Here is a 27960-nt window from a genome sequence, read left to right on the forward strand (position 1 = left end):
CCAGTAGCTTCCTAGACGAGTTCCTTGTGGGCTTCCTTAAATGATGCCAACAGAGTGCCTGATGAATGAGACTTGAAAAATCACTCATTTCTTCATCCATCAAACATGTGTTGAGTGCCTATTCTGTGCCAAAGTCTGCTAGATGGCAAGGACGCTATGATAAATAAATCCTGTTGTTGGACCACTTCCAGTGTTGTATGTTGCATACTTTGTAAAGTGCAGGCTGGTGGGAAGCACAGGCTATGAGTATGCAGAAGAGGAACCTTTCACCCAGACGAAAGAGGTGACAGGATATAGTTTCTCTAGAGGAAAGCTTGTTCCCAGCATTGCCCTCTTATATCTGGGGATATTACTGTTTCTCCTGGCCACTGAAATGGCATTATGTTGCCAGACTGTATATTTTTGGGGTTAATGTGTAATCTCTCCCAAGCCCCTCTTTGCTTTATGTTGGCTGGCTGAGTTGATTTACCTACTGATGTGCGTTCCATATTCTCTTCTCAGTTTTGAAAACTATTTTCTGATTTCGATTCTTCACAAGAAATCTAACTTCCTTAAAATCCAGGACCCCAGGGCTCATTATTGAAGTGCCCTTTGGACATTGGTCAACCTCCCCCTAAAAAACTGTTCCTTGATGTTTAGAGGTTGGCCAACGGATGGTGTTGATCTTGGAGTAGGTCCAGTAGACACTAGGGCTACAGAACGCAATAATTTGGGTCTCTCCTGAAGGCTTCTGAGTAGCTTGTTTAGAATATTTATTAATGTCAATTTTCTGTCAACTATAAACATAACTCCAGGTTTACATTTGCATGTAAAATATTTAGACTCTAAAAACTCTGTAAAAGAAGTCACAGAATTGTATTTGTACAAATAAGACTTCTCTCTTGTTTCATCTCAGACTAGCTACTAGTAAAAGACTAAGAAATCCCCAAAGCAACTGGATGCACCAGCTGGTCCCATTTTCTTGCTTTTAGTCCTTAACAGAGACAGTAACTTTAATCTGACAGGTACATGGCTATCCAATGTCCTGACTGCAGGTGGTTGGCTGTTTCATTTGGCTGATTTAGGACATGGACGAGTTTTATGTACTCCTTCTACCAGTGGAAGTAGAGCTATTCTTCTAACACTTGCTTATGTTGTCCCCAGGATGCAGTAGGCTCTCCTGTTGATTTTGTTAGATTTCCTTTTAAAAGTGTAACAGCAATCAAATGCTTTTCTGGACCAAGGAAAGTCTGTATTTGACTAAGTTTCATTTGAGAATTTTGCAAGCATTAACATAGAAACTAAATCTGTAAATTTTTTCTCCTAGTAATATAAGGTTTTGTATAAATTTCAAAGGGTGAAGTGACCACATGTGTTGGTTGCACTTAAATATTTTTTAGTCACGGAGATATAATTTAAATTATAGATAAATAAAGGGTTAAAAAATCTCTGATGCTACCAAATGTGTCTTTAGTAAAAACAATAGTTTAATGCAGCCTCAGAGAAAAATGTGGCCACGAGTAATTATCTTCAAAACGAAAACAAAAATAATATTCCAGGGATGATATTAGCTAGTTTTAAAAAACGTGTGCTAAATGATCCGTAAAATATTCCTCTGGCAGTATCCTTTACTGTACTGTGTTGCAGACTCGTCTTTCAAGGATGTCTTCATAGTGACTAGAAAACCAAGACTCATCACCTCTCCTAAAATAGCAGGATGCCACAAGGAAAATTAAGAAAGGCGGATGATTACATAGCTTATAAATTTAACAAAAAGCACACAATGGCAAACATGTGCCTCTTTCCCCTAGTGGAACATTCTTGTCTGAAGCATGGAGCAAGACTTGAGCAGGATTCAGAAGGCAGATTAGTTTAGGGGAGAGTGAGAAGGGTCCTGTGCATGTCCTTCAGGGGGAACCAGAGCTCTCAGCAGAGGAGCTGCCTGGGCAGACCTCAAAGGTCAGCAGGGCTTCTCATTCACTGATCCGCTCTGAGCTATTTTAGCACTCTCCATTCCAAAGGTGAGTTTGAAAAAGTATTTCTAGAAAGTTGGTGTATTTCCAATGAAATGGCAGCTTGAGAAGAATCTGTGATAATCCTAAAGGAAACACTCAAAACTAAGTTTTCCTTTGAGTGAAAGACATACTTTGGAAGCAATCTAAGAATAGCTATTGCTCACTATGTACTTTTAAAAGTGACATTGTTAATTAAGAAAAAAGTCTGAAAGTGCATTTGGGTAATCAACTCCAGCAAATTCTGAATAGTCTTAGTTATCTAATTGTGAAAAATTTCAGTCTTGAAAGTAAACACAATGGCAAATGCTTAATAAATATTAATAACTGAAAATGAGAATTCTTATTTTAATCTTTTGAATGTAGTAATGTTTTTTCCTTGCTGACATCTTTGCAGTGGAATACATATTTTCTATTATACATTTGAATATTATTTTGGCTCTAATGAGAAACTATTATTGCAAGAGCTACTGGGATACAAAAAGCATAGTCAAATATTTATATTAAATACTCTAAATTCCCCTAAATTCCAAGGAATATGTCAAAACAAGTTACTATCTCAGAGGTAAATAATAGCTGGTTCATACTTGAAATCAGTAATATATAAATTAAAGAGGCAAACATATTCTGCAAAAAGCCTTTTAGTTAACTAATGTTGAATTTATTTATGTAATGAAGACACTTGTGCTTAAGATTTAGGGCCCATGGGGCTGGGCACTTAGTTCAGTGGTGTAAGCGCCTGCCTGGTAAGTGTAAGGTCATGAGTTCGATCCTTGGTACAAAAAAAAAAAAAAAATAGAGGCCCTATGCTTCATACTTTTCAGAACTGCTAATTGTATTGGTTGAACTTTTAATCATATACCTTTGAAATTATGAATTCTATAGTGAGAGATTTGCAACTAAGTTATTAAACTCTTTGCTGTGGCTATCATGATTTTCCAGAAATTAGAAGTGAATTTTTTTTTATAAAAACACCTACTGAGAAGAATCAGGATATAGGAAGAAAAATTCTCCCCTGCAGGTCACAAAACAATGCATAGAGAGCTTTAGAAATCAACAGAAAAGATAGAGAGATAAATAATAAAGTTCAGTTAAAAATTAAGGACAGAAAGAATTTTGAAAAGCAAGGGAACTGCAGAGGACTTTACAAAAATCAGTCAGGTTTCAAGAATATACTGCAAAGTAAATCTTAAACTGTTGCTAAAGTGCTTAGCTAGCAGAATAAACCTATTCAATTTTCTTTCTTGCAACTTACAATACTTTTTATAGGCTGTGAAGCAAAAGCAGGAAGCTTTGGAGTCTTGGGAAATGACACAAACTCAGTTAAATATGACTGTAAGGAAACATAATCTGCTTACACTGGATAAGATTTTCCATATTTGTTGTGAGTCAGATTAATTTGCACATTGAATTGCTTACCTTCACTTTGGGGTCTTTGATGGACATAACCAATGTATGCAAAGACCTTCAAGGTGACTTCTAGAGTAGAAATTCTCACTATAATTTTACATCTTGGCAGAAATGTCCTTTTTTCTTTGTCCAGAGTGGTAGCCAATGGCCAACTCTGGTTATTGATCATTTGAAATGTGGATCATGTGTTGATAACTGAATTTTAGTTTGAATTCCATTTAATTAACTCAAATTTAAACAGCCCCAGGTGAGCAGTGGCTACTGTTTCAATATTGTACTTCCATATCCTCTCCATTCCTCCAATCATTTTATTTCACGTTCTGGGTTTCTGAGCATACACATCACCCAAGGCTTCTAGGTTCCTCAGAGGAAGGGTGGTCATACAGATGGCTGCTCAAACTGAGATACTTGAATAAAACAGGGACTATGATTATGAGAGAAGAGGCATAATCTGAGAATGCACAAGCTAAGGAAGACATTATGATCTTCTCTCCTGAAAGGTCTGTTACTTGATGTTCCATTGGGAAGGAACTAGGTTTTAGCTAACTTCTTAGGTTTTTGTTACAGAGAGTTTAAGCACATTCTGAAGTACACTGTCAGCCCCCCATCCATTTATCTAAATCTTTTAACTCATTCTGGTTTCCCAGTGACTCCCAGCTGTGCAGTAACGCCATGTCTAATGTGATGTCAAACGACTGACTAGAAGAAGTAAATAATCACACTGACATTTGAAGTTGGATTAAGCATTTGAACAGTTAAGCTAGTTTGGATCTTTAAGGTTTCCTCTGATTTTTTGGTCAGAGGCAGAAAGTGTAAAAAAAAAAAAGATCAAATGAGGTTTTATTTTTTAAATTTGCAATAAATCACTTCATGTCCCATAACAGATGCCAATTTTCCAAAAGTGATTAAACTAGGTGGGTTGATCACACCAAATCCCGAATTTCCTTTTGTGAATTGAAGAAAGAATGTGGGAAAAATACAAATGTAACTGCCTTTGGGTATTCTCATAGGTCTCTGCCATCAACTGAGGGAGCATAAAGATCCACCATTAATCATTACACTTCAAAGACAGGACCAAATCACTGCACAGTGCTTAGCCTTTTGAAATTAACCTGAGGAGATTTTTTTTTTCTTTTTTGTCTTTTTCCTTTTTATCGGTACTGGGGATCGAACTCACGACTGCTTGCTTGCAAGGCAGGAGCTTATGCCGCTGAGCTAAGTCCCCAGCCGCGGAAATTTTTCTTTAATAAAACGTACAGAATATATATTGCAGTATCATCATAAAATTAATTTCAAAATCTAATTGCATCAATAAACTAAATGTCATTAAAGCAACAAACATATGCAGCATGCCAATTTTCATGTCACCTCTCTAGTATTTCATGACTTTTCAAATCCGAAACCTTAGAAGATATTCTGTGTTGAACAAACTACGGTGTGGAATGAAGACAAGGTGTTTTATTGTATGATAGGCATGCGGATGAATAGCAAAAGGGAAAAGACTTATTGTGTAAGATTCCCCTATTGCAAGAAGAATTTTGTAACACAGTAGTCCAAATAATCCAAAGTACATCTCTAAATCATTTTGTTCAAGAATGCCACTAACCTGATGGCTCGGATGACAGTTTTAAGTGGTGGGGTGAGGTCTTCTACTGATACATCACACTGGCATCCTTTCTCATCGTACACATCCTCAGTGCCAAGCGCTGTGTCAGCTGCAAGGATAAACACCCATTAACACCATCAAGGGCAACTGAGACCACGCTGCTGAGTTTGAGTCACGCGGGGACAGCGGGGTATTCTCGGCTACGCTCCTCAGCCAAGGCACACAAAGTCACCCAATTGTTTCCCCAATATTTTTTTCTCTCCCTTCTTTACAACCTGGCCAGTCTTAGTGACTGGCAGGAATTCTTCTTTGAGCTGTTTTCCATGGGGAAGATAGAGATGAGAGATTTGTGTTGATCTGTCAATGTTTTTTTTTTTTTTTCCTCATTTCTTTGGAAACTAATAGCCAGCCTTAAATAGCAGATGTTTGGAGTGAGGTAAATAGTCTTTGGACACTTATTTAACTGGTCTGTGCACGGAGAGCTCAACTCCAGTGACACTGACCTCATTAGTCCCGTTCCCTAAGCCAAGCAGACAGACTCAAGAATGCTTCCTGCTTATTAGTTACCGGATATGGATGGCAGTGGTCCAGGGGCAAGCTTGCTTAAGAGAAGCTAGCCAAGCTGAGAGCAGGTTTTCGGATTGGATAAGAAGTCAGTTCCTCAGGAACAAGCTAAGGTACTTCTAGGTTCATTGCCACATTTGGAAAAAGTAAAGGGTTACAAAAATACCACATATTAAGAATTTGTAAAATTAAAATGGAATACTTTTTTTTTGTACCTGTGGATTGAACTCATGACCTCACATTTGGCAGGCGGACGATTATGCTACTGAGCTAAATCCCCAACCCCTCAGCAACAAAATATTAAAAACAAGTTAAAATTTCTGCAAAGAGAAATAGACTAAATGAATATTGAGAGATTTATGTAATGGACCATTAGAAGGCTGTTAAAAATACTGTTGAAGACTAATGACTGTGAACATGTCACAACATGTTAAAAATCTCTATGTGTATCTGGAATTAAGAATGATTTTTTTCCTTTGGTTATATTTTCTAAAATTTCTACAACAAACTTGTATTACCTTAGTAATAAAAGTAAATAAAGTCATAAAAGGGCACTTATAAGAGATGGGAGACATGGCTTCTAACCACGATGTTCATGGTGACATATGCAACAGGACCAGGGGCAGCTCGTGAAGCCTTTGCTCCATGCAGTATCCATTTTCTGAGACATCAAAGGGAGAGACCTTTCTATGGCTGTCCGTGTTAGATTCAAAGTCCAAAGTGCTACTGAAGAGTCATCCACTGAGACAGTGCTTGTATTTAAAATGCAGATGGTGTGCTATTTAACTTCCAGTAACATTTACTATGCTGTAGCAGAGGTGATGTTGGGGGAGCGCAAGAGATGATAGGTATAAAGATGAGTGCTCTCAATTCTTCATCTTGATCCTTTTGGTCTTTTTGGGCTCAGGTCTAGGAAAGGGAGAGATGGAACTACCAGCTCGTAATAGTGATAGTAATTGAAGAACTGTGAATTTACCTCGCTGAATTCATCTGTTGAAAATCAACCACCAGTGTGATAGCACCAACCTTAAATGCAATGAAATTGTTTTTATAAGACACAGAAAAGGAGAAGAATCAGGGATATGGATGCACAAATGGAGTGATATATTTACAAGTCAAGGGAGCTTGAGGCTTGCTGACGTCCCAAGAAGCTAAAGATGGTTTCTCTTCTGGAGTCTCTAGAAGGAACCAACTGAGAATACCTTGAATTTGGACCTTTGAACTCCTAACCTATGAGATAATGTATTTTTGTTACTTTATGTCACCCAATTTGTGGCAACCAGGAGACTAACATATTGGAGGAAACTTCATGCTTTTCAGCTCTTCACTCCAGGCCAGTAATAGTAACAGGGACTTTAAAAAAAGAACTCTAATTATGTGCCAAGAACTTTCATTAATTGCTGGAAAACTCCATAATTTATGCACTATTATTATTCTCTGTTTTACAGATTGTGAAAGTGAGGTCTGGAGCTGCTTGACCTTGAATGTCACCTCTGATCCCTTCTGGATTTGTCCTTCTTGTCTCTTTTGTTGCATCTGGCTTCCCATCACCTGCATTTCATTTTCTTTCACATGGCCATGTGCACCCAGCAAGTACGAGCTTCACAGCGCTGACAGACAGTCCACAGCTGGGCAGTGTGGTAACCATAGTGCAGAGCCAATCCACACCCCAAAGGATCCCTAGAAATGCTTATACCCTGGACTTCCAGAAAGACTGTGTGATGGGTCCAAGAGGAAGACAGGCAGAGGAGGGCTAACATATGGGGGGGGGGTGGCAGACAGAGCCAAGGTCACCTTCTGCCGTGACCTGGGCTCTGAGATGTCCAGATGTCAGCTGCTCAACAGAAACATATGCCCATAGAAGGCTCGTGCTGTCCTTTGACATGGAGGCATGCTAGTGCTTCCCTGCACCTGACCCCCTAGAGACAAGTACCTCTAACAGAACCAGCTTATTCCTCAAGAAACTGGGGATCCCTGAAGAAGGTACCTGAAAGGCAGATCCTGCAATGCCTATATTGATGACCTCTCTATTTGAAAACACAGTGTAAGCAACCATAATATGAGCAGTTAAACAGTATAAAATGCAATCTCCTTGACTGTGAAGTTAATGCAAGACTTTTTTCAACAGGTGTGTACTGTCACACCAGGACCAAAGTGAAGACGATGAAACTAATGTCTGCCACTGACTGTAAGCAGGACTGGGAAGATCTCAGAGCATCAGAAAGCAGCTACTTTCTAGCTTAATGCCGTACTGCCTTACCTCCAATCTGTGCCCCACAAAGAGATTCAGTCGGTCATATTCAAATGCATCTTTTGGGAGAGTTTTCAAAATAGCACTTTCTAAGTTGATTATTCAAGGTATGATAAACGGTGCTGGTGTGTGTGTTTGTGTGTGTGTGCGCGTGCACATGTGTGTGCAGGTTTGTACACACATGTATTGTGTACATGTACACAATGTATTGAGGAATGTATTGAGAAAGAAGATGAATTAGGGCTATTTTTCCTCAATATAAAGTGGAGAGCATATTTATTTATTTATTTATTTTTGCTTCATAAGTATTTTGAGATGTGAATTTTCTTCTCAGTGAGGTTAATGCTACACTAATGCCTATCTTATGATTTTCAGGGATTTAAAATCCTCTATGAATGCCTCACCTGGGCGTAGCTAACTTTTCAACAGTTCTTCACCTCCATGACTTAGTCTCTATGCTGGCAATGTGGGAGATATGGGCTATGGTCACATGAGAAAAATAGCTAGGATATATGAAAATTAAATTAGTTGTACTAGAGTATAAGATTATAAATTGTAAGTATTTCTTTTAAATTACTTAAAGAATACAAGAATTTTTTCCACTTTAAAAATTGCATAGTTTTTGAAGGACGTCCTAGGGATTGAACCCAGAGCTCATAAATGCTAAATATACATTTTATTATACCTTTGGCCCCACTTAATATATTTTTTGACATAAAGTATTTGAAAAATTGAAAAGTAAATTAGAATGAAGAGAAAATCTTCCACGATTCCAAAATTTAAAAAGCAACCAACATTGTGATATGTTTCTTGCAATAAGAGTATGAGGGGTAGAAATTCATAATTTATTTTTATTTTAGAAATTTAAACAAAACACGCAATGATTTTATTTTCTTATGTTTGGGGTACACATCTTAAAACAGCCACTATTAGCAGTGGTGTAATGAAAACATTACGTTTTGTCATAATTACAACCTATTTTCTTCTGCTGCTGGTTGTATTTCAATTCTCCTCTCTCTCAACTACCATTTCCCAATACATTAAATATCATCCTAAATTTGGAAGTTTCATTTTAGACATGTGCTGGTCCAAGGATGATTCCGTTCATCTTGCTAGAGTTTAGAGTCACTGCTTGGGCCCTGATGCAGAAGCACAGTGGCTTTTCACTCTGCCCTGGCCCAGGTCTTTTTGTCTGTTCCACAGTAGATGCTGTTGAGTTACTGAAAGATACACAGGGTCCCCAAGGCATGGATAAGGAATGTGGACAATACCCACGAGGATCTGTCCTTTGTCCTTGATGTTTCTCCTTTCCAACGCATTTTATCTTAACATGATTTTTCCCTCAGCATAATACACGCTCATCACAGAAACTGTGAAAATTTGAGTTTTTGAGTCTTCTGAAGACTTTTGTTTTTATTTATTTTACTTTTGAATTGACAGCATAAAATCTTCATGTTTTTCTGAGGCACAATGTGACATTTTGATAAGTGTCTTGATAGAGCTAATTAGCATATCCACATCTGAAACTCTTTATCATTTTTTTTGTAAGCACATTTTAAGATCTTCTCTTTTAACACTTTGGAGGTGCATGGCACATTAATGTGCACTGTGTCACAGGGTGCCAGAGCTTCTTTGTCCTAGTGACTCTAACGTTGTACTTGTTGATCATCTCTCCTGTCTTCCCTCTCAGACTTTTGAATTAAATTACATAGAATGAGAAAAAAAATTGCCTGTGATTATGACACTTTGAGGTAAATCCCATTAAATTTTGGCACATTCCCTTCTAGTCTCTAGTGGCTGATGCTTAATATCAAAGTTAATTTTTTAGGACAGATTGCAAGTTACACCTCTCTGGTTGCCATGTGGGAGATGTTTATTCTTAGGGATCAAAAGTCCATGCTAAGCCACATTTTACTATGATTTTTCCACCTCATGCCCCAGCTGCATCAAACTGCCAGCAGTTTCCAGAGCCTAGGTGGCTTAGGTGTTTCTCTAGAGAGACATCCTCTGTGTGTCCCCATCCAGCTACTTTCCTTTCTTTTCTGTGTGGCTGGTGATCTCTGGGTGCTGAATTGCAGAGGTCAGGTTGCAATATGCATAGGGTACCAACAGCAGCAAATGACACCCAGAAATGAGCGGAACATCAGATGCCCTAGAACAATTATCAGCATCCATGTAACTTTTGTACTGTTTTTGAAAACTAGAATTGTATTCTGTGGTCCAGAAATTAATCTTTTTTTGTGTGTTATCTCAAGCAAAGTGGATGAGGGGTGGAGGGCAGCAAGAGCCTGAGTCTCTACTAAGTGCCTCATGAGCCCTGAGACTGGCCCAGTCCTTTCTTCTACGGCTGTGCTGGGCAGGTATTTTAGGACGTGGATTACAGCTTCCTGGACTGGTAACAAGCCTTTCCCTTGATAGACATCTGGATCCATTAGGTCAAGACCAAATTTTCTCATCCATACAGCCAAGCTCACGATTTTGGCCTTATTGTCATGTACTCTCTCTCTCTTTGTGTATGTGTGTGTTGGGCCATTTCTAATTAGATACAATTCAAGATCCTATTGTGAAAAACTCACAATGTCCTCTAGTGTTTTAATATTTATAAGACTTCAAAATAAATTTTACCTTTGCTTAACCATGAAAGTACTGAAGAGACAAAAGACATTTAATGTGTAGAAATGAATGACTTCTATTGTCTGAATGAATATTGTATCCTACACTTAAATTTTAAGATAAAAATGCAATCTGTAGGCCCTCTTTAAATTTCTTAGTTTGTAAATTTTATAATTAGCAAATAGTAGAAGAATTTTAATACCACTAGGAAAAACAAGAGGGATCTCTGTCTCTGTCTTTCTCTTTCACACTGGTTACCTATATCATTCATATTAATGTAACAAAGAAGTCAATCCAAACTTATTTTTCTCTTCAGGAACAATGTAACTCCAATGACAATGTACTATAAATATACAGAGAGATATCATGCTGCTTTTGAATATTCAACTCCTAAATCCTTTTCCAAATGTGACTTTGATTCCAGTACCTTATACTGTTGCCATGGGAGAGACAAACTATGAAATTTCAGTCACAACCATTGTTACTTACTTCTGTGTCTTCTTAGTACAAGTTAGGAAATAATTTCATTGAACTTCTATAGAAATAAAAGATAATGCTATAATGAAGTTTTTAAAGTATTTGCACACACATTTCCCTTAGACTTTTTTCATAGGCTATAGAATTAAAATGATAAAACATTTAAAAAAATTTCTCAAAGGCTGAGAGAAAATGTTTTTATTCAAAAAGTCCAAATACCGTGAACTATGGTACATATTAGTTTCAAAATAAACTGACCTTTTGAGACTTTAAAGCAATATTCTAAGTAACAATTTTCATATTTTAAAAAGTAATTCCAATTTCTTATATAGATTTTTTTTACCAAAATAGATGAAGTTATACCAAATAGATGAAGTCTACATAGCAAATATTGTTAGCATAATTGAAGTTTACAGATTGATAGAGATTGTACGACTAAGCTGTGTTTGTTTATATGTATGTGTGTGTGACACTCTTGACTAGAAAATTTGGGACTCAGAATAAACAGCCCTACTACCCAAGACAGAAATGAAGAGGCACATTCAAGGACACTGTGCAAAGCGTGCAGTGTACCTATTCCCTAACTTTCAAAAAGAGTTAGATCTAGAATTCCTATGAATGCCACATTCTGAAATAATGGTCTTGTGCATCTTCAAAACCTTCAGATTCATGGGAAACTTTCACAGAAAGAAAATATGATTCATCTTTGAGTGAACCTGATGACTTTTGGTGCCTTGGCTTAACAGTAATTTTCAAACTCTTTCGACTTCCATCTACAGTAGGAAATGCATTTTATACCGTAATACAGCACACACTCATGCAAAGAGGTATACATATACCTATCAAGACAGCAGTCCCCTCCTGAGTTAGGACGGTAGATTGAATACATGTCTAATCTTGCTTCCTCTGAAAAATCTAATAAAACATACTAATGAGATTCTTTTAAAAAGACATAAATGGAGAGGATAGGATATGAGGCAGCAACAACACAAATTTGGAAGTGGGAAGCAGATAGACTAGTTAGGATAGCAGAGACAAAAACCCTATACCAACAATGGGGACAACAGAAACAATGACATTTACATTTTAGAAAACTCAAAAGCTCAGGCATCAGCAGCATTAGGTACCAGTGGGAAGGGGGTAATAAGCAAGGCAAGGAAGATTGTGCATCCTCTGCCCTAGATACCTGACAACATGGTCCTCATCTCTTCTAGAAGGTACAAATCTGAATGAGGAGTCATCGGGCACAGTCGGAGGACAGGACTAAACCAAAAGCTGGGGTATCAATGACCACATGCAGGCTAAATATTGAAGACTCAAAACTTGCTGTTCACTACTGTAACAAGAACAGCCAGGCTTTTACATTCCAGGTAGAAGTTTAGATAAGATTCTTTGGGGAATCTGAAAAGTCCCAGAAAAAAACACTAAAAAAAAAAAAAGCTAAATATTCCAAGACCAGGAATCCTCTAACAAATGGTTGACTGATCGACCTACACTGAACATTGAAGTTGATGTAATCAATACTATGATCAGAAATTCCAGTCATCTCTGTGGCCTTTTGCATTTCATTATAAGGAAATGCCCAAGGTTCATTGAATATCTTTTGACCCCCAAAGTTCCCTAAATACTGTATCTTCCAATACAAAAATAGATGCTAGCATCTAGAAGAAAACAGAAACCAAAAAAAAAAAAAAAAAAAAGGAAAGAAACTCTCAAAACATTATAATTGATATCTTTGCAGATGTAAGGCAAGGTACTACATTTACGCAACAAAAATCAGATGCTAAAATAAAGGGACACTAGGGAAACAACAACAGCAAAAAGGCCGAAAGATGATAACAGAAATTAAAACCTTAATAAGTTTGGATGGTAACATTGGCCAAAATGCCTAAATAGTATTACCAAAAACACATGGAAAATGAGAGAGAAAAGGCAAGAAAATCAGGGCCAGTTCACAAGTTCAACCTCTAAGTAACAGGTTTCCATAACAACAGAACAAGAAAAATAAAAGGAAGAAATTATTCCTCAAATCAATGAAATATTCCAGAATGTAAGAAAGTCATTTCTAGGCATGCAAAATTTCAAAAAAATTGCTTTTCATGCATTCTCTCTAAGGCATGCACTAGAGGATGTGTTTCACTGAAATAGGAACATAAACCAAGAGACAGAAGACACAGGGGTCAGCAGGGTGGTGGTGTGGTGGTGTGGGGCTGTGGGACGGGTGGGGAAAGGGGCTCAGTTCAGATAGGGAGAATGTGGACCAAGGGATGTCATGCTCATAGCTGTCAGTATCATGCTTTCTGCCACCATTTTCCCTGAAAAAAACTGGACGTTTATTTTCTGAAATAGTAGAGACATTTAAAAAGACAAAAATATGAAATCATAGGAAAATAAGGGGGAATTCAAAAGACTCCTAAACATGCTGATTAATGGGTGTGGTATGGGGACTGGGACTCATATGGATAGAGCGAGTGTAAAGGCCAGGTTTGGGCTATGATAAAGAGGACACTGAAGAGGTAGATGGGCGAAGGGGTTCCTTGATGAATAGTTTTAGGGCATCTGCAAGTGGCTGTAAGATTCCAGAGGGCTGGACGATGTTTGGTCCTTTACGTAATTGTATATACCCAAAGATTTTTGTTCCATCACGGTGAGAAATGCTATGGCTAGAAGGATAGGAATAATGAATAAAAAGAAGTTGATTATGAACGTAAGTGTTAGGAGAGGAATTGAACCTCTGAGTGTCAAGTTTTAAGTTTTATGCAATTTACTGGGCTCTGCCACCTTAACAAACCATTTTCTCTCTAAGATTGTCTCCCTAATATAAAAAACTAAAAGAGGAAATAAGATACCAAATTTACAATAGAAATTGTGAATGCAAAAGAGAAGGAAACTGTTCAAAAGGAAAAAACAATTGGGACAGGGGAAAGGAGAAAAGAAAGAAGAGAAATGATTATATATATATATATATATATATATGATAAATAATCATATACTAATCTGTTAGTTAATCAAAGAAGAGAAATGATTTTATATATATGATAAATAATCATATACTAATCTGTTAGTTAATCAAAAGAACTGTTTTGTGCTTGCATTGTTCCATCATTGTTTCATGCTTATATCTTGTAAGCAACTACTTTGAAAATAACAATATACAATATAGTAACCATTGTTAATCTCCTACTATGTTGATTTGAAATTCTGTTCCATTGGTTTTTTAGCCTTTTGTTGTGTGTTCTTTTTTTATTTTTTTAAAGATAATGACCATACATTAGGCTTAGAGTGGCTTAAAGGAAGATGGATGTTTTCCGCACACATTCTCCAAGAAAAGTCCCAGTGAACTCACCAAGTTTCCAAAGCTACTGGCCTTGAGGAAAATTTTACTGAGATGGAAGATATGAAAAGAATTATGAAAACAACAACAAACTATATATTGATTATTTAATTATAAGAAAGGTAAAATTTAAGAAGTAGTACGATATAACACAGATATAATGCAGACATTGAATTTTGACTAAAATTTATTGTATGGGAGTTGAGACCATCCTCGGAAATTTAATGAATTCTTGCCTCTCTCTCTCTCTCTCTCTAAATGGGAAAATCAGAAGAAGGGAAGCAGTGAAAAAAAATAGGAGCTAAATCTTCATTTATAAGAGTAAGAATTAATGTGTAATGTTAAAATGGATTAATCAGGAAGTAGAAATATACACATACAGGAAAAGCATGGAGGTATGTGAGGGTAAGAAGAAATAGCTAAAAATGGAAAATGGTTATCTCTGGAATGAATGGGAGAATTGAGAAAGCAAGCTCCTATATTCTGTTATAAAGGACTTATGCTATTTGTCTTTTTATTTATGTTATTATTTTATTTTTAAAAATCTAGCAGATAACATTGTGTGCATTTATCATGTACGGCATGATGTTCTATGGTGTATACACAATGAGGTGTGGTTAAGTCTAGGGCAATGATCATGGACTTGCAAGACAAAACTCACGTATTTATCACAAAGTGCCAACACTGAAATTAAACTTGAGGTTTTATCTTAGAAAAACAGCTCATATATTAACATCTTCTCTCTTAAAAGAAAAACAACATGGGTATCATAATTTACTGGTCCAGGGGCTATATATACTGAGGAAAGGTTAAGTTTAGGTACTTAACAAATATATTAGCATATGTGTAGCAAGAACACTTGCTAGCCAATCTCTTTGAATTTTTCAAGAGTACAATATGCAATCGTTAACTATAGTCACCTTGCTGTAAATAGATCTGTTGAACTGGTTCTCCCATTTAGTGTATCATGTATCCTTTGATGAATCTCTCCTTAACTCTTTTTTTCCTCTCACTCATCCAATCTTTGCAGTATTGTATTCTTTCTATGGGTTCCATACATTCTTTCTATGGGTTCTTTTTTGTTTCATGCATGAATGAGATCTTTTTGTGCCTGGCTCACTTAACACAGTGTCCTCAGATTCACCCATGTTGTTGCAAATGGTGGAACAGTACTCCGCTGTGTAGGGATGCTGTATTTTTAATCCATTCATCCACAGATGGATACTTAGACCAATTTTTTATCTTGACTACTGTGAACAGTTCTGTAGTGAACACAGGAGCGCGGATGTCTTTTTACATATTGATCATAGTGGAATTGCTGTATGATAAGAGTTCGCTGTTAAACTTTTGAGGACCCTTCCTATTGTTTTCCATAATGGCTGCTCTAGTTCGCCTTCCCTTCAAAAATGTCTGAGTTCTCTTTTCTCCACATTCTCACCAACACTTGTTATATTTTGTTTTTTCGCTAATAGCCATTCAAGCTGGAGAGAGGTGATATTTCATTGTGATATTTCACTTGAATTGCTTGACTAGTGATGTTGATTTTATTATGTTTGTTCTCAGGCTCACTAATTAGCAACATTCAGAAATACTAATTGACACTAATAAGGGAATCTATTAGGTAAGATACTGCTCCACTTGAGCATTTTCTTTTAAAGAGTAAAGATGCCATTTATGGATAATTCATGCATCCTTAGTGTCTTAAATTATGTTAATTATGATATGAATTTCTCTAAGATTTTCTATTAGAGATTGTCAATTAACCTTACTGTCTAGTAGAAAACCTAGCCGAATTTCACATAATAGTTCTTAACACTTAATTAAAAGGAGTTGTTCTGATTTGAGTGATGATACAAAGCACTAGAGAGTTTTATACTTTTAAAAATGCTGATCACACCACAATAGTGGCTAAGTGTCAATAACATATAAGGGAGGATATAAAAAATGTTTTCTTTTTAACTACATGTTATTATATTTATTATCTTTATTCAAATGGGAAAACTAGAGTATGTTTTTAATGTGTTCTTAAAATTATTGCAATTAAAGAAATACAAGAGTTTCATTATCTTAAAATCATTCCAATATCTACTTACTACTTCAATATTCAGTGATTCAGCAATAGCACTTTGAATAATATAAGTGTAACTCAATGACATATTTCATTTGTGTGTGGGTTGTTTTCAGTCCAAGAGAAATTTTCATCAATGAGATAGCCCATTAATTGGCTCTTAAATAACTAAACATTAAATCATTTATCTGTTTATAATTTATTATCATTTATTCATTCAAACTAAAAATTTCTGAGTAACTGTTATGTGCTGGCATTGTTTTAGAATAGAGTAAACCAAGGCCTCTCCCAGAGTGGATGAACTATTTCTATCATCTTTAATAAAGTCAGTGATTCCTGAAAACTAGTAATAGTATGGGGTATAATCAAGATAACTTTATTATTTCTGTGATTATATGAATTATTCAATATGTGGATTCTTCGAACATACTCTAAAGAGCAAAGGAATGAAGGTTGTATTAACATTTACATTTTAACCTTCCATTTACTACAGATACGAACTGCCATCAAATACTGGCAGAAATAAAGAAAATATGGAAATTAATGAAGCGTAGCAATTCAACTATTATCAGTACAGAGATTAGTATTAATTAATAAATAATAAATAATAACCACGTTTAGTTATTGAGCACCTGTTCTGGGCACTGTATGGATTTTATGTACATTGTAGACTTTGTTATTGCTCCAATAACCGTTAGGTAGGTTCTGTCTGGAAAGAGACAGAAAGAGAGAAGAGAGTGAGGAAGGAGTACAGAAGAAAGAGGAGAGTGAGTTGGAAAGAGAGAGACAGATAGAGGAGAGAAAGAAGGGAGGGAGATAGAGAGGAAGACAGAGAGAGACAGAGAGAGAGATACAGAGAGGCAGAGAGAGGCTGAGAGACAGGAGAGAGAAAGAGATACAGAGCGAGACGGAGGGAAGGACGATGGGGGGGGAGAGAACTAAATTATTACAGTAAGATCAAGTCATTTGCTATATCTCAATTCACTTAGTGGAGTTCCAGGATTTGAAACAAGTTCTGTTTTTATTGCAAAACCATGATTTTAGCCATTATGCTTGATTAATTCAATTTCATAAAAATCCCTTGAGAAAACATCAATATTGAAGGCATTACAGTCTTCCTAACTGAAAATACATAAAACTCACAACTTGGGAAAAGGGCTTTTTAATGCACACATACAAAACGCAATTTTTGTAGATTTTTGTAATTCCACTAACAAATTGGCAAGGTTAGCAAAAGGTAAATTCATAGTCTAGTAGGACTGATTTTACTGAATGAATGTTGAACCACTGGCAAAACCAAGTGGCCAGCCGCATTCAGATCACCCAGGAAGTTGTAGCTCTATACCTAGCAGTGTCCTCACGTGGCCACATGACTGTACTAGGTCAGCTTAGAAGAGACAGAAAAATTTCTCATCCTGTTCTTAATCATTCAAGAATGTTTCACCTTGCGAGAAACAGTCTGAGTCAGTGGTAAAATGTCTAAGAAAGACTACTTAATTTTCTCTGCAAGAATGAGATCTGTTTCCTTTGAACCATATTCAGAGACATCCAATTTTAATGAAGAAAGTCATGCTTTATAATGGCCCAGCAACTGCAAAATCTTTAATAACGCAGTTATCCTTTCATCAGGTCTTTTGGAAGAATTCTAAAGACATCCGACAATTTATCTCAACTTTCAACTCTCATTTGACTCACATGATATGCCAGGAGATGTGAATGTGTCAATATTGGTATTATTTGAACTAGTTTGACCAGACATTGCAGTCTAAGTGTTGCTTTAAAACACGTGAATTACTGGTTCTTTACCTTAATTAACACATGAAAGGTGACGGAGGGAATGTTTGTAGTATAAACAATGTTAAATGAATATAGATTAAGCAGGTTTTGTATATTTATGGAAATAGAAGACAATAAATGATTTGCCTAACACCAAACATATAGTAGTTTACACCAGCTTTCATTCATTCTTTAATGGGATTTAGAAAACATGCAAAGCAGCTTAATTTGAGTCTATCGACTCTGAAATTAGACATGAGTACAACATCAAAACTCATCTTCACCTTTAAGCCTGAAGTTTGTGGGTAAGCTATTTATCTGCCTTTCCAGAGTCTTAATTTCTGCATGTGCAAAATGGCTAGGTGAGTATACAAGGAATGTCTAGTCAATGCCTGAGGTATACTAGGTGCTAGCAATGCGGTTTTTCTTCTCAGACTCTGAAAGTGAAGGAAACTTTAGGGTGGAATACAAAATATATAAGATACTAATACTGTCTTCACAGAGCCACAGCACTTGAAAATACTAAAAGCGAATGAGCCCCAAAGGATTAGGATGGTTAGATCCAATACTGGCCACACCACCTGAAGTTCCTCATGGTAATGCATGGAGTCTCTTCCCATCCCTTGCAGTAAGGCTGACCTTGTCATTTGCTTTGACTATTAGGGCATCCTGGACTGTACACTGTCACTGGACCTGAGCCTGCAGAAACTACCACAGCCCTGTGAACCAGCCCAGCCTGCTGGCAGATGAGAGGATATATGAACTGAGATCAGAGACACCAGTCCTGACAGAGGCCCTCTGAGGTTGATCAGTGTCGCACCAGTGTAGTAGCTGATCACAGATGATGAGTTACTCTAGCCAAGATCAACATGACTAACAGAATCATGGATTAAATAAATGCTGGCTGTTTTAAACTACTCTGTCTGGAGGCAGGGGTTAGTTATGCAGCAATAGACAACTGATGCACATGTAAGGAGACAGCTTTCTAACCAAAATACAAAATCAGGGGGACACAGGTTTGAGACGACTTCTGGAAATGATTATTCATGAATACCAACTTAATACTGTGCATACCCAGTTGCTACTGCTCTAGATTAATAAAAGATGGAAATCTCTCACTAGTGGGAATCAAGGATTTCATGTGCAAATGATTCTCTGCAACTAGAAGTATAGTGATTAATTTCCCCCAGGCAAAGTTTGCTGAGGTTTCTTTACTTTTGGAGTCTGGGAACTGTTGTTACGCACTGTACATGGCAACAGAGGAACAGAGGGTGGCAAGGGAAAAATGTGGGAAAAAATAATGTTGAAAATAAAAGGATTTGGGACAATGTATGAAAGTTTCATACTGCAGATGGCAAAAGCAAAGCCTGTGTAGCATCTTTTTGCTGTCTGCTGTCCATTGCAGAAAATGGATCCTGGCCTTTATATAACCTTTTTATTTTTTTCCATCTTTACTAGGTAGAGCACGACATGAATGTGATTAAGTGTAATTTTAAAATTGTGTCATATTGGTTTCTCTTTGTGAAGCAGACAACTAAGTATGCCTTTGAAGGGAGTAATTTGAGATTTACACATAAAAAATCACCATGCAGCTGAAAAGTGCTTCTTCCTAAATAGGGGCTACATTCTGTGATTTGTGCGATGGTTAACTTTGTGCTTATTTTGTGCAAGTTTCAGAGGTCAGCCACAGGTTATTTTGAAAAGTGGGAAGTCTGAAAAGCAGGGAAAAGACAGTTTGTTCCTCCTTGTGCAAATCAATACTATGACACAGGTGGGGTGGGGGTGGTGAAGCTTAGAGTTCCTCGAGATGGCAGCTGTTACATCTACTCACTGCCCCCTAAATGCCTAGGAAAATGGTGTCCTTGAGCAGCAACCACAATTTGCTGATTTGGGTTGAAATATGCCCATTCAGGGCTTATTACTTCTTAGAATATTAAGGGTTATCACAGACTTTGGAAAGAGAAGAAATAGAGTGGGACTAGAAAGAGGTGGAAAGCAATTTTCTCATTGTCAAAAAGACACAAAACCATTGTAATGACAAAAAACTTGTCCTTAGCATCTCTCAGCTAATCTTATTTCCTTCCTCTATTTCTCAGTTTGGAATTGCCCATGTGAATAAGGGATAATTGGTTATGTGCTGTCAGACCAAAAGAAAAGGTTCTCGAACTTGGGGGAAGATTTGTTGGCAGTTGTGTGGTTTGATCTTCTTACAGGTCCAGAAATCCCTGACGGCTGGTCATCCAGGTTTGGGTTGAAGGCTTCCACATGTAAGTCATTCTGTTGGTGTTGGCTGTCCAGCTGTTAGTTTGTCACTGCAGTGAACTGATTCATAATTATCATCACACACCTACCTCTTGCTTCCAGTTCTGCCTTTTGAAGTGGGCAAGAATATATTTTGAACTTTCTGGTGTAGTTGAATAGGGCCAGGCATTGCTCAAGAGAGAGTACTCAACTAGAATTTAAGATCTTAGTTTTGAAACTGAGCAGCTAATTTCTTGTTCCTTATTTATTGTTCACTCCAATTCTATGCTCAATATTTTGTTAATATTACTTTTGAAAGGTACACTAGGAACAGAATATAATCACATAGTTATAAAATGATCAAGGTGAAGGCTAAGTTATGATATATATGCATGTAATTGTCTATTTTTATATCTACCCATCCATCCATCCACCCATCTATCTCAGAAAGAATTCTGGACAGGAAGTAGTTAGACCAGAGGTCACAAAGCCCAGTGCTTTTAGAGGCAGGCAGTTAATGAAAACATTTGAAAGGGACAGAGAACTTGTAGTTAGGGTTTCTGGAAAGACAAAAGGGACTGGCAGAAATCTGTGACTTGAAAGATACATTGGATTTAAAGGCAGATAGAGAAGCCATCATCTGCAATGAGCTCAATGATCCCCACATCCTAATACATACCTCACCCCGGGAAAGCCTCCTTCTCCCTTGTCCGGGGTTTGGTTTGTAAGACCAGTAGCATACACAAAATATGATGGCATATCACTTCTGAGGTTATGATATAAATGTGTGTCACTTGTCTTGGGTACTCTCTCTGGAGATCACCATCAGCATGTCATATGGTCATTCAGGTGACCAATGAGATGGCTGATTTGCAGAAGAAAAAAAAGACCTGCTGAAAAATGGTTGAATGAGCTTAGAAATGATTGCTTTCTCATTTTAGCCTTGAGATAGCTTCAGCTCCAGTGAAGAACTTGATAGCACCCCACGAAAGAGTCCGAACTACTAGCTAAACCAATCTTGGATTCCTGACCATAGAAACTGCAAGATCACAGGTATGCATGTCTCATACCACTAAGTTTGGGGGAACTTATTACATAATAATAGATAACTAATATTGCACTCAAGTTCAGTATAAATCAGCAGTGGTGAAATACAAGGCTGCAGTTTACAGATCTGAGTTTCTCAAGAAAACATGGATATATAAAAGTAAAAAAGTATGCTTTAAGGTTATTCTCAGAGCTCACTCAACAGTTTAGCTTCTGTTGGAAGGGAGTAGGTGGAATTTACTTATACATCAAATAGGGACCTATTTTTTTCCTGAAAATAGGAACAGAATATAATTTTTCCTGTTTCTGTAGGGTGACAATGAAGATGGAGGCAGAACCTAGAGAACTCTGACAAAAGTCCTGCTCAAGAATACAAAGAACAGAAAGCTAGGCAGAACTCCTGCATGACCAATTAGAAAATCATTTCCCCTCCTAGTGACTAAGCACTAGGAGAAAGCACTCTAGAAAAAGTGGTAGAAGAATCAATGTCACATGTTCTGAATGTTTGTATCTCTCGAAAATTCATAAGTTGAAAGTCATTCCCACATGATGGAATTACAAGACACAGCCTTTTGGAAGTGGATAGGCCACAAGGGAATGGGATTCATGTCCTTGTGAAAGAGCCCAAGAGGCCTCTGCCACCACGTGAAAATGGGCTCTTATCAGACAAGAATGCCAACACCGTGCCTTGAACTTCCAGCCTTCAGAACATTGAGAAATCAGTGTTCACGGTAAGCCGAAAATGACTGAGACAATCTTTCTCAGAAATCCAACACATACTTCATCCTGTAGAGTCTAACCAGAGAACTACAGTGCACTTTAGATTATTAAGGTGGAACTCAGTGGAGGAGAACAGTGTAGGGCACACAGAAGGGAACTAAGACACATTTTTCATTGTCAGAACATTAATCGAACTCAGGACTTGCCAGGTCAAGACACGTCTTCGAATAAAAAAGTGACTGGCTGACCAAAGGAAGAGCCTGGAGTTTACAAGGCAAAGCAGAGCAGAGCAGAGCAGAGCAAATTAAGTTGAAGCAAATCAAAACCAAAACATCACACTGTGACCAGAACAGAGACAAATTCATTCAGGAAATTGTTTCACAAATAACTTAATGAAGAGTATGAAAGTGTGTGTGTGTTTTCTTTCTTTCTTTCTTTCTTTCTTTCTTTCTTTCTTTCTTTCTTTCTTTCTTTCTTTTCTTTCTTTCTTTTTGTATTTTTTTAAGACAGGGTTTCACTCTACAGTTCAGGCTGGTCTTGAACTCACTTTGTAGCCCAGGCTGGCCTTGAACTCGCAGCAATCCTCCTCCTGTCTTTGCTTCCTGAGTGCTGGAATTTTAGGTGTGTGGCACCATGCCTCAGCGAAAGTGTGCTTTAGAATCTTCCTATATACTTTTGGTATAGTTTCTCATAGAGTTATGATAATAAATCGAACATGGAGCTAAATATGCATTGTGAATTTCTAGAGTTCAGATCCTGTAATCCTAACAAACGTTTCCATCCTTACCTTCACAAAAGCCCCCAAGTTTTGTTACAAAGAGTGCTCACAGGAATGGGTATTACTTTTTAGTCAGACTCCTCAAGCAGGAGTGGGTACAACAGGCTATGGGATGCTCTAATAAAGTGCTGCTTCACCAAGAATCATTTCTGTCAGCACGATGCAGAGTCAATAGCAGGGTACTTCAGAAAGTGCCAGGAGCCATCGTCCACAGCAGAAAATTATAATCACTACACAGCTGGAAGGAAGGAAAACCTTGTGGCTTTAGTAAGTAAAGGAGTACAGCTCAAGATTAAGCTCAGGGGTAAAAAAGTTCAGCAATACTCAGATAGAAAACAGGTTGACCCCCTAGTCTAAAAACTAAAGGAGCTAGTGGGACCCAAAATATACAAAGCACCCTGAGAAAGGGAAAGGGGAGGAATTGCCTAAAAAAGGAAGGCAGAGGACATTGTCAAAAGTGTATCAGGATTTAAAAGCCATAGTAGTCTTATTGCTCTGTTTAGTTTGATTATATTTTGTTCGGGTCTGTCTACTCATATGAGATTTGAGGGCACAGAAGCTAACCCAAAAATAGCACATTATACCACGGTAACTTTCCTTAATTTCTTGTTATCTTAAACTGAAGCCCTGTACTACTTACATTGTCTTACTATGATTGATTATATTTGAAGCTGGTTTATTAGATCTTGGTTTTGTCTTGACTGATTTTATTCGAATTTGGTATGCTTGATAGTATCAAGTCTAAAAGTAGAGGCAACTACTCTCAAGATGACAATATGTAAAAGATATCCATACCAGTTTTGATTATTAACCACTTTCAAGTCCTACAATGTCTTCATAGTTGTGTTTTTATAAAAATAGCTATGTAATGTTATGCTTAACTATATAATGCCTGATGATGTGGACAACTCTCTTGTTGAAAATAACAAGAGAAAGCATAGTAACTACTGTAGATCACCTAATATTGTGGTCTTATATGTCTTTTTCATTTCATGTTTTTCTAGGAATTTGTTTTGTTGTTTTGTTTTGATCTGTTTTTCCCTATAATACAGAAAGGATAGATATACATGTAGAGATTCACACATGGGAAGAATTTCTACACTATTTACGGGAACAGAGTATATAATACGCAATGTAATGAACAGATACTCTGTAGAAGAGACCTAAGAAACCCAATGCTAATTCTGTAGCATTATGATACAAAATCTAGCAATAGTATTATTCACTGTTCAGAGTGATATTAGTCTAGTCTTTTATGTTCAATTTAAAGATAAAGACAGCTACTATGAAGAGAATGAGAGACATTATGGTAGTCATTATTGACTTCCCCAAAATCAGGTCTTGAAGACCTAAAAAGCCTTCATCATTATGTAATGATTTGATTAGTTCTATAATGTTTAGTATATATTCAATGTGTGTGAAGATGTGGACAACTATTTGGAAGAAAACTAGAGACAATAAGATAGACTGTGAAGATCTCCAGTGAACTTGCTTTGAAATCTGTTTCCTCATGAACTGTTTCCTCATGAACTGTTCTGTTCTGTTTTGTCATGTTTAATCTTGCCCTCTTTAAAATAAAAAACAAGTGTGTAGGACTGATAACCATTTTACTAAGTTTTTGTTGGGTCATTGAGCAGAATTGTTGCAGTGTCATTATTTGAATGTCACTTTGTATGTTTTAATTTTGTAACTTGAACAACTATTTCTAAGATGACAATATGTAAATTATCAACTAATGATTTCTTATTGTTTATTTTTCTGAAATCCTGTATTATTTCTACCTTCTTTTCTCTCTTTAAATAAAAAAAAATTGCAAAGTAAAAAAAGAAAATTATAATCAAGGTCCAGCTGAAGTTGGGCCATCATTAGGAAAAGTCAGGGGGATATGTTACATGCAGTGTGCGGTGTTTGGTGTTTTGTGGAAATACCAAAAGTGTCAACTGGGAAGATTGAGAAAAACATGAGGGGAGAAGATGCCACTGGGAAACAAGTATGAAAGAGTAGTAGGAGATTAAAACCCATGTGCTTAAATTAGTCAGATAGAAAATGTTGATGTTTTATAATTTACATTGTTTGGAAGAAAATATCTCACTGTGGATACAAGAGATTTAGTTTAGGATAAGGCACTGGTGAAAATCATTGCATTAAAATGCTTCCTTCTTGCCAGTATTCTTAGCGATCTTAATGTTACAGTCTCGAGGATTATAGAGGATTGGTGGTCCTTGGAGGAGGTTAGAAAAGGAGAAGGAAATAAACTATATTTAAGAAGCTTCAAGTGTTCTGGAATTTCTATCTTTTAGCCCTCCCTCCATTATTCTCTCCTTCTTTCTCCCCTTCCTTCTTTCCATCCTCCTCCTCCTCCCCTCTCCTCCCCTCTCATCCCCTCCCCTTTCCTTCCCTTCCCTTCCCTCTTTTTGTGGTGCTGAGTATTGAACAGGACCTTTTGAATGCTAGGTCAGCACTCTAACCACTGAGCTATATCCTAGCCCCTTTGCTGTTTTTTTAGGTGAGATTAGATTCATTCTCATTACTGTCCAAAGAAAGAGGCACTAAGGGAAGCAGTTTAAGAAGTAAAGGATTGTGCTCCTGCCCCAAGAAGGAGACAGGACACTGAACCCATGTCCCTTGGTGGCCCTGTAATAGGGAATGTATGGGCTGACTGTTTATGAGGAGAGGATTGAAATATTAACTCATTTATTGCTCACCCATTTTGCCTTCCTTCTGAAACTCAAGAAATTATACCAGTCTGTTCATTTTCTCATGGAAATAGTGTGACTAAAGAAGATAGTTAAAAAATAGAATTTGACATCTAGCAACACATTTCCTCCTTACCTTCATGCTAAAATAGAAATGATTTGGCTGTCTCAGATAATATTAGAAGGTGTCTTTCCAAAATCTAGTCTTTGGGTCTTAATCCTTAAATGTATCCAGTTATCTCCTCCAGACTTGGTCTGTGCTTTGGGTGATTCTGGTGCCAGATTCACCTCCCGATCTTTATTGGTGACTGCCAGTGACGATGGTTTCACTTGCCAGACTACTGAGAACTTTGGAAAATAAGATGTACATGGAGGGGGGGGTGCTGGGGATTTAGCTCAGCGGTGTAAGCAACTGCCTTGCAAGCAGGCGGTCAGGAGTTTGATCCCTGGTACTGATAAAAAAAAAAAAAAAAAAAGATGTACCTGGGAAGCTTTCCTCAATTTTAAGAAGAGATAAAAACATGAAGTGGCCTTTCTTCTGCCTCTGAGAGCACTGCATTTGAATAAGATGTTTGGAACTGAGGAGGAAGTGGGGCACTCCAATGGAGCCCTGCCACAGGGAGAGTCAGGGAAGTTTAGTGAAATGGAGCCAAAGTGATCCTCCTTTCTTAGAACTATCTCATCTCTAAATGTCTCATTATGTGGTGTTACAAACTGCATCATTGTTCTGGGTATTTGAATCAGCTCTGTCATGCCCTGTAGCCATATGGATCCCACCTGGTACATGGCGAAAGGAACAAAAGGAAAGGAATAAGATATATAGATCTAGATATAAGTATAGGTGTAGGTATGGGTATGGGCATGGTGTAGGAATAGGTATATATCTGAGCAGTGCTGGGAACAAAAGGACTAGCTCAGGGTCCCAAACTGGAAGATATTCAGCATAAAGATCACCTGGACCCCAACAAGGGGAATCCTATGCATCTCTTGTCCACAGGATGCACCAGTTTTTCCTGTAAACAACTGGTGTGGATGTTCCTTCTCTAGTAGTCAGAATTATGCCTGAGAGCTGCTTGGCAAAAATGACACCTCTTCACTCAATATCAAAACAGGCACGGTCATACGTGTATGTGAGATTACCTTTTCTGAAACTTACAGATTCTAATTCCTAATGAATATAGGTAATGTGAAATTATTAAACTACCTCCTGGTTTTTCTCTGTCGAGGTTATTGTACTCTGAGTGCAGCAGGAACTAGGAAGCTTAGCCTTCCTTGAGAGCAGACTAGTCATCCAGAAATCTGAGAACTGTCCCTATGTCTAGCCTAGTTTCACACTCATGGATTTTGTTCATTTGCCATTTTTTTAGTTGCAATCTGCCACCTTCCATTTGCTTATCTGTTGATAGCAGCTGTCTGTCTCCTGATACCACCTTTTGCATCTTGAAACAGCCCTTTAATGAGCCCATCACTGGGTGCCTTATCTAGGCGAATAGACACAGACCAGCATATCTATTATTTGGAGACGCTTCCTAGACACCCGATCAAAACAGAAAAGGGTCAGTAAAAGGTCATTTCCCAGATTTGTCTAATCTTCCAGCTCTGGTAGCTTTTGAAGATAACGTAGTAATGAGGCATGGAAGATCAGGCTGGGAGAATGATGAGATAGAACAGTAGTAGCAAGGTAAAAGGTCTTCTTCAGGATGGGAATCTGGACAGATGGAAGATGGAAGAGTGGGTGCCGGAGCAGGTAGAAGGAGGAGGAGAAAATGCTTGTTGGGAAACTGATGTGATCACCTGGAGCACATCTTAAAATCCATCTACAGGAGTTACCTGTAAAGTGCCCAGGTGTTCACTGTGGCTCATGGACACATCTGTTAGACTTGGGACAAGCTACTTAGCCTTATATTTCAGTTTCTTTATCCCTGAAATGAGGATGGTGCACGGGAAGAGTTAAATGAGATGATGGGGTAAAGCATTTAGAACAATGCCTATCTCAGTAAAAGTTTCATTATTGTTCTTATTAGATACTCATGATGAAAATATTTCTATGCTAATTTCTAAAATTATATGAAGAGGCTTGAATATCAGTGACTGCCTAGTGTAGCATTTCCATCTGTTATTATAGATTTATAAACTAAAGCATTCATATCATTCATATCATATCAAGGTAAATATTTTTATGGTTAACACTAAATTAGCTCTTAGAGCTGATTTTCTTTTCTTTTCTATTTGTACATTTCTGGCTTCAACATCTGCTTGCCTTCTCCCACTTTGCTGACCCATATGAGTGTGGAATATTAGGAGACGACTGTGCCCCTTTTAAGTGTCAAAGTTATAACAAAAATTATAATTAAAATTATAACAAAAACAATATGGATATGTAAGAGC

The 27960-nt window shown here is 37.3% G+C and overlaps 1 protein-coding gene and 1 long non-coding RNA gene across 7 annotated transcripts in view; one reads left to right on the top strand and one right to left on the bottom strand.

Moving 5' to 3' along the window:
* Window positions 1-27960, bottom strand: part of Kcnq5 (potassium voltage-gated channel subfamily Q member 5) — a 513487-nt gene that overhangs the window by 28620 nt on the left and 456907 nt on the right. For all 6 annotated transcript variants that reach the window (XM_063226942.1, XM_063226945.1, XM_063226943.1 and 3 more), the window contains one exon: window positions 5008-5116. In XM_063226942.1, coding sequence (XP_063083012.1) covers window positions 5008-5116 — 109 coding nt within the window. The remainder of the gene's footprint in view (window positions 1-5007; window positions 5117-27960) is intronic.
* The window catches only part of LOC134470764 (uncharacterized), a 29092-nt gene continuing 23056 nt past the window's right edge, over window positions 21925-27960 (top strand). The window contains exon 1 of the long non-coding RNA XR_010039929.1: window positions 21925-22109. This is a non-coding gene — a long non-coding RNA (uncharacterized LOC134470764). The remainder of the gene's footprint in view (window positions 22110-27960) is intronic.

The sequence above is a fragment of the Cavia porcellus genome, unplaced genomic scaffold (genome assembly GCF_034190915.1).
Source record: "Cavia porcellus strain 051 isolate PalLab524CR breed Dunkin Hartley unplaced genomic scaffold, mCavPor4.1 scaffold_16, whole genome shotgun sequence".
NCBI classification, from domain to species: Eukaryota; Metazoa; Chordata; class Mammalia; order Rodentia; family Caviidae; genus Cavia; species Cavia porcellus.